Source organism: Alosa pseudoharengus, unplaced genomic scaffold (assembly GCF_046254945.1).
Source record: "Alosa pseudoharengus isolate Yale_2024_CS ecotype anadromous, Long Island Sound unplaced genomic scaffold, YU_APseudo_1.1 YU_APseudo_1.1_scf_13, whole genome shotgun sequence".
Taxonomy (NCBI): Eukaryota; Metazoa; Chordata; class Actinopteri; order Clupeiformes; family Clupeidae; genus Alosa; species Alosa pseudoharengus.
In genome coordinates, this window is record NW_027468598.1 from 15,863,967 (window position 1) to 15,870,396 (window position 6,430).

Below are 6,430 nucleotides of genomic sequence, written 5' to 3' on the forward strand. Positions count from 1 at the left end.
AGACCTCTGTATGTGTGCGCTGACCTCGCTCACAGCAGGTAGCCCGCATGTGCCACGTGTCATATGTGCCCATGGCAAAACAGATAAGACACGTTTGCGCGCGTGACAGCGCCGTGATTCACGGGGACACAAAGGGACAGTGTGATCAAATACGCAACACACCAACTCCCGCCCGTCCACAGCAGGCGGCCCTCTTGCCTGAGAGATCGCGGACTACTTTTAAAAAGGACAAGAAACAAGGTCTCAGGCAATGAGATAGATCGGGCTTGTTTTCCACTGCGACTCGGAGCAGGGAGAGCTAAATGGTCTCACACGGCGGAGCGCCTCCGTAAAAGAGTGTCCTTCACCTTTTTCAGAGAGGTGGTTCGAGTAATTATGAGGGGAGAAGTGTATGACAGGTAATGGGATTTTCTCCGCTCTTATAGGTTATTATGCCTCTCGACGGACCCTTGGGTTTTTCCTCCTCCTTTTTAAAAGCATTCTTCTACCCAGAGGGTATGAGGACATAATTTGTAATTTTTTTCCTTTAATCTTATCCTGGTTTTTAAGAGGTGCTTCATACCCACTGAGAAACAGTTTGCAAGAAGTAATTCCATGAACCAAAATGGCACACACCCGAGCACACACATACACACACACAAATCTGAAATAATGCTTTCCTTATAACCAATTTGTTGTAGGCTGTCTAGCCGATTTGTTGTTGCTACATATGCTATGAGTGCAGTCATATTTGCGCTCACTCCCCTGAGAGACATATGCTGTGAACTAATATAAAGACTAGAAGGTCATCAAAAGACTACAAATATTCGATTTCTCAATGTTGTAAATACCAGGCAGGCTTTAAAGATATCATATTATTGTTCCTAGAGCTTAATGATGCCCTTGACATTTACTTTACACATCCTCTTGCCAAACAGCATGTGTGTGTGTGTGTGTGTGAGAGAGAGAGAGAGAGAGCGAGAGACAGACAGAGAGAGAGTGCTGAAGCACATAAAATTTGCATGGTGATCAGGACATGAGCAGAAGTTATGGAAATATCTGCATAAATCAGATTGCTGCATAAAACAAGACATTATTTATTTGGATGTTCAGTATTTGCCTCTTTTGTAGTAAGCCTATAGCTAGATGCATTTCAGACAGACCTGGAGAGGGGAAAGAAAAGACTTTTTGTGCGTTGAAATATCATGTATATTTAAATCCATCGGAGTGAATTGCTGGTGGTTGAGCAGAGTGTTCTCTAGATTCAGTTTGCAGTATTTCAGCAGACTGATGCAAAATTCAGTGGTCCTGTCTGTGAGTGTGAGTGTCTGATTATGTGCAAAAGTGTAGGAGAGAATGCACTCTGTATGCGTCTTTTGGTATGCTATTTGTGTGTAAAAGTATGCGTACATGTACTCTATGTGAATCTCTCTCTCCGTCTCTCACTATCTGTGTGTGTGTGTGTCTACTACGTGAATCTGTGTGTGTGTGTGTGTGTCTACTACGTGAATCTGTGTGTGTGTGTGTGTGTGTGTTTATCAACTATGTGAATCTGTGTGTGTGTGTGTGTGAGGTGAAGCAGAGTTGGCAGGTTGTGGGCGTTTGGGATTTGTAGCGTTTGTCAGGGAGCACTTCTCAGCATGGGGAAAGCCTTCCTTCGTCTGGGCTTTCTGGAACTCTCTCTTCCTCTCTCTCTCATTAATGTGATCTGCATGGGAGATTTGTGTCAGTCAATTTTTACAGGCCTGTGCTGCACTTTATACAAAAATCTCCACCAACATCTTTTTTTGATCTGCAAGTCTCATGGCAGGCAGACACGTATTCGGGGGATTGACGCAATATCCACATCAAAAATGCAAACACACACACACACACAGAAATGCACCAATCCACTCAACCCACATCAGAATTGTTGCCCACTCTCAGTAGGGGAACGGAACAAAAGGGGAACTAGGTAAAGTGCAAGTGAATATACTTTTCATCCTACCTGAATAATTTACACAAACATTAAGCAGGCAGAATAGAAGGTTCCTGCTGCAGCAGACCTCTTGCCTCAGCATCATCACGGCTATATCTTGCCGATCTTCCCATCTCTCTCAAACACCTGAACGTACTGTGCGCCTGAAGCACCACGCTCATCATTTGCTCCCCCAATTTATTTGTTTTTAATAAGCCCGCTCATTTTTAGGAGAGCAAATACTGAGAGGCGTTTTTGATTTAATGTGAGTAGGAGGGCTTTGACTCATCAATGGGTTCTGATGGGTAGAGTTTGGAGAAGAGGGTGGGGGGGGGGGTGCTAGTGAGATGGAGAGAGAGAGAGGGTGGGTGAGGGGGGTGGTAGGGTGTGCAAGGAAGGAGGGAGCGGGGTGTTTAAGAGAAGGACTTGTGAATGTCATGTTGCAGGCTCACACGCAGCGCAAGCTCCAGCCACCCAGGCTGCCTACGCTTGGGGCCACAGAGGAGCAGCTTAGCGGGGTCAGGCAGGAGTCAAGTGCAGGCCGACAAGCTGTAATCATCGCATGAAGCCATGTGTGATGAACAGAAAGATTGTACAAAATGGACTGCCCACTCCGTATTCCGAATGCACAAATGTTTGTGGTTTATCACAGAGGAGTATTTTCCTCATGGGGCCTCTGTTCCGGTGAAGGGTGACTGTCATTCATCACACTCTGGATGAGGGGGAAAAATCTGCAGGTTGGGAATGTGTTGAAGTTGTGAATGGCCTTGGCTGGAGAGCAGGCTTCAGACGTTTGTATGACAGCTTCTGGGGATAAATCACTGTGCACCTGCATTGCACAGTTGACAAAGCTCAGTTGATGACACCAACATTACCAACCTTATGGATTTACTCTGCAGGATGTTCATGTGCACAGGGTAATGTTTCACTTACTCTCTTGTAGGCTACATTGGTACACCACACATGTATACAATCACACATTAAAACATATTGTGTTGCACATCAAGGAACTAGCTATCAACATTCCAAAAACCAGAATCACATGTAGTCTATACACACAACAGCATTTTGTGTAAATGAGAAGAGGACATGTAGTAGCGGCTGTAACTATATCAAAGGTACTATTTATATCAGCATCCAGAGTCAATTTACAGTACTTATTCTCTGAAAAATAGGAGTAGTGGTACGGAATGGTCTCAGATCTCCGGAGATATCCGGTATCTCCTCTGAGCTCACGGCGGCGAGCACGTTCAATATGCGCACAGCAGGAATCTATACCAATCTGATTACAATTACAAATCCATCGCGTAGCTCGGATCACATACATCCCCTGGTGAAGCGACCCCCTCGGAAGTTTGTTTACATGGATTAACGCTCTTTGAATTACAATCGCACGTAATGACTGCACATTCATGCATTGCATTTCTTATTAAATTCTTATTCAATTAGAGACAATCAAATTGTATTTTCAGGTCTCTGTCGCTTAGCCCATACCGTTGTTCCAGTGAGAAAGCAAACCAAAGCATCAACACTGCCATCATGTGGAGGGACGCACTAACAAGTTACTCTAAAGTCATTTATCTAATGCTGCACCCTCATCGTGTCGATGGACATTGACTGGATCCAGGGCAAAGGGAAATAAGTGGCAATTGTTTTCATGATATATTTACTTTACTCAGTGGTGAATTTCGGCGAAGGAAATAGTTTTTGTCCAGGTAGACAATGGATTTGCGCAAGAATATTCAACATTTTGCTTTGTCATAGCCTATATGAACCTGTAGCCGTAGCCTACATTAGGTCCAGCATTGACGTCACCAACAGAGGGCGACCCTGCTCCAGTTTGTAAGTTTTCTAACTTCACAAATTTAGGTTGCATTTTCTTGTCATTGCGCGAGTTTTAAATTAGTTAACATATTAATAAATACTTGCAACATATTAAATAAATATCAACGCAATATAACCCTCACCCTACTAGCCAACATAGGTTTTGGAGAAATAAAGTCCAGCTTTATTTTTGTAGCATACTTATACATCTGTTTGTACACATTAAACTTTCTGTACAATGTGTTCTGATTCTACACCATGACTCCCTACCTACCCAACCTTTTCTGTACAAAATCTGAAAATTCAACAAACATCAGATAACAAAGCTGTTGGTGCCTGTGTCTATTGCATACAAATGTTTAAAAATGTCCACAGTAACTTTGAAGAGTCCAGCTTCATATACTTGCAAAAAAAAAAAATAGGAAAGAAGGAGATTCAGTTATACTAACAACAAGCATATAAATGACATTAGGAAAATTATTATTTAATTTGAATGAAAATGGATATGATATCTAATGATGGAATGTTAGTTTGCAATAGAGTATCTTGCCCTTCAATCCTATCTTGTGTGTTAGCATTTTGTCTATTATATTTTGGGATTTCTGAAACAGGTCTAGTGTAAAGTGAGCACACATTCTCATCTGTACAGTCATTTCAACCTAATGCCCTGGAAATAAAAGATTAATTAAAACTTTGATGTATTTTGAGAGTACATTCTTGCTTTCATTGCACAGTCGGAGTGGTACTGAGAGGCCATGGAAAGCTAGGATTAAAGATTCACAGAGATGATTGTTGTGAGCCTAAACAACTGTCAGAACACCATTAATTAAAAACGTCATCATGGAGATGTGGCTCCAGCTTTAAGGGGGAGCTATTAAAACATTAACTACAGGACTGTAAACTTGGCTTCTTCTAGTACATAGAAATGACACAACGAACTGAAGCATGAGAGGACTCGGACACAACATGAACAGATGTTCAGAAATTTAAATTTAACCGCTTTATATCACTCTTACTGAAAACTTAAACTGAACTGACACTTACACTCACTGAAAAATCTGCTGGTAAACAAGAAAATCGATTGGCCGCAGCAAATGACCCCCTGAGATGTGCTTTAAGATCTTAACAAGCAAAAACTTCAGTTTACTTGTGAAATACATTTAACTCTGTTTTAAGTGGGAACATGCTCAAAATGTAATGATTTACCTTCTTTTTGGCTGCATGAATCAGTGGATGTGTTGGGGGGAAAAGGAATTTGAACGTGAGATGAAATTCTATAAACAAGAACACTCTACTGCATAATGGTGTTCAGAAGCTGACGCATCTACCTCCATCTCTTCTAAGTAGAGATGCAGAGGCACTGCATTCCATGGCTTGTGTTATAAAGAGAAGCTCCCACGTGTGTACCCAGCGGTCAGACTCCCATCGTATGGGCCCGGAGAGCCGGAGCAGTCTGTGAAGAAGGCAGGGAAGGCCAGACCACACGAGGAGCCATCCTCCAGGACCGCAGGGGCCGCCGAATCCGAGGGGCTGTAGACGGCAGCCTGGCCACCGGGGCCAGTCCTCATGCCCTCGGCAGACTTCTTCGTCGGCGCCACGCAGGTAGTCCACGGCTCGGCGTACACGAATCCGCCCGTGACGTAGTGCGGAGAGTCGTACGGCACCGGCTCCAGGCCCGGCGTCGTCGGAACGTCCTGCGGAGGGAGTCGGGCCAGGGAGCCGGGCCCGGCGCTCTGGAAGAAGTCCTGCTCCAGGAGCATGTTGCTGTAGTCCGGCCCCAGGAGCTCAAAGAACTCGGACGCCTCCGGGTTCCCCCGCTCCAGGTCCTTGAGACTCATCCCGGAGGTGGACGTGACCCTGGGGCAGTTGGCCGGCTCGGTGAAGAAGGAGGGGGGCAGGTTGCGGTGGCGGAGGGGGGGCTTCTTGGCCCGCTCCCCGCGGCTGTCCTTGGCCGCGGAGTTGAACAGGGCAGCCAGGCTTTTGCTCTGGAGGTTGGCCTGCACCCCGTCCCTCTTAGGTGGCACTTTGCCCTGGAAAGTTCCCGGCTGTTGCTGCTGTTGTTGTTGCTGTTGCTGCGGCTGCTGATATGGTTGTTGCTGCAGAGACGATGGCGGAGAGCACTGCCTCTTGGCCAGGTCCGGGGCCAGGGGGCTGGTCTGAGTCGGGCTCTGCTGAGGGGGGCTCCCGGGAGCGATGATCCCCGTGCAGCGCTTGATCTGCTTCTGCAGGTACTTGCGGTGGTTCACCTTCCTCTTGGACTTCACTGGCTTGTCCAGGGCCAGCTTGATGTTGCTGGAGGCTGAGTCGATGAAGCTAAGCAGGTCCCGTGTGGCTTCACGGTAGTCACCCTCGTCCCGGTCGGACTCGCAGAGCCCTAGGCCTCCGTCCAGACCCTTGTCCACGTTAAACTCCATCCCTGAGCCCGGGAAGCAGAAATTCAGGAACTGCGAGTTCATGATAGCAGCCTGAACAGCCATTGCCTCTCTCTCCGCTTGAGCTGTTCACAAGCAAACACCTGCTCCTGCGCACTCCATATCCACTCCACAACAGTCCCAAGATGAAGGCCTTCGAGCTTCACTTGAGCATTTTTGTCTGTCTTTTTTCCAGATGCTGTTTAATTCTCACTGTTGCCTGTACCAGCACAAGGACTCTCTGCTCCGAACTCTTGGT

The 6,430-nt window shown here is 46.1% G+C and overlaps 1 protein-coding gene across 1 annotated transcript; it reads right to left on the reverse strand.

Annotated features, from left to right (window-relative positions):
* Positions 1 to 3,949: 3,949 nt before the first annotated feature.
* Positions 3,950 to 6,430, reverse strand: fam181b (family with sequence similarity 181 member B). The gene has a single exon (XM_076281531.1). It carries the CDS (start codon positions 6,235 to 6,237, stop codon positions 5,140 to 5,142), a length of 1,098 nt encoding a protein of 365 aa, XP_076137646.1. The 5' UTR covers positions 6,238 to 6,430; the 3' UTR covers positions 3,950 to 5,139.

What these genes read in the sequence shown, in the direction of transcription:
- fam181b (XM_076281531.1), bottom strand. Translation starts at nt 6,237, where the DNA reads ATGGCTGTTCAGGCTGCTATCATGAACTCGCAGTTCCTGAATTTCTGC.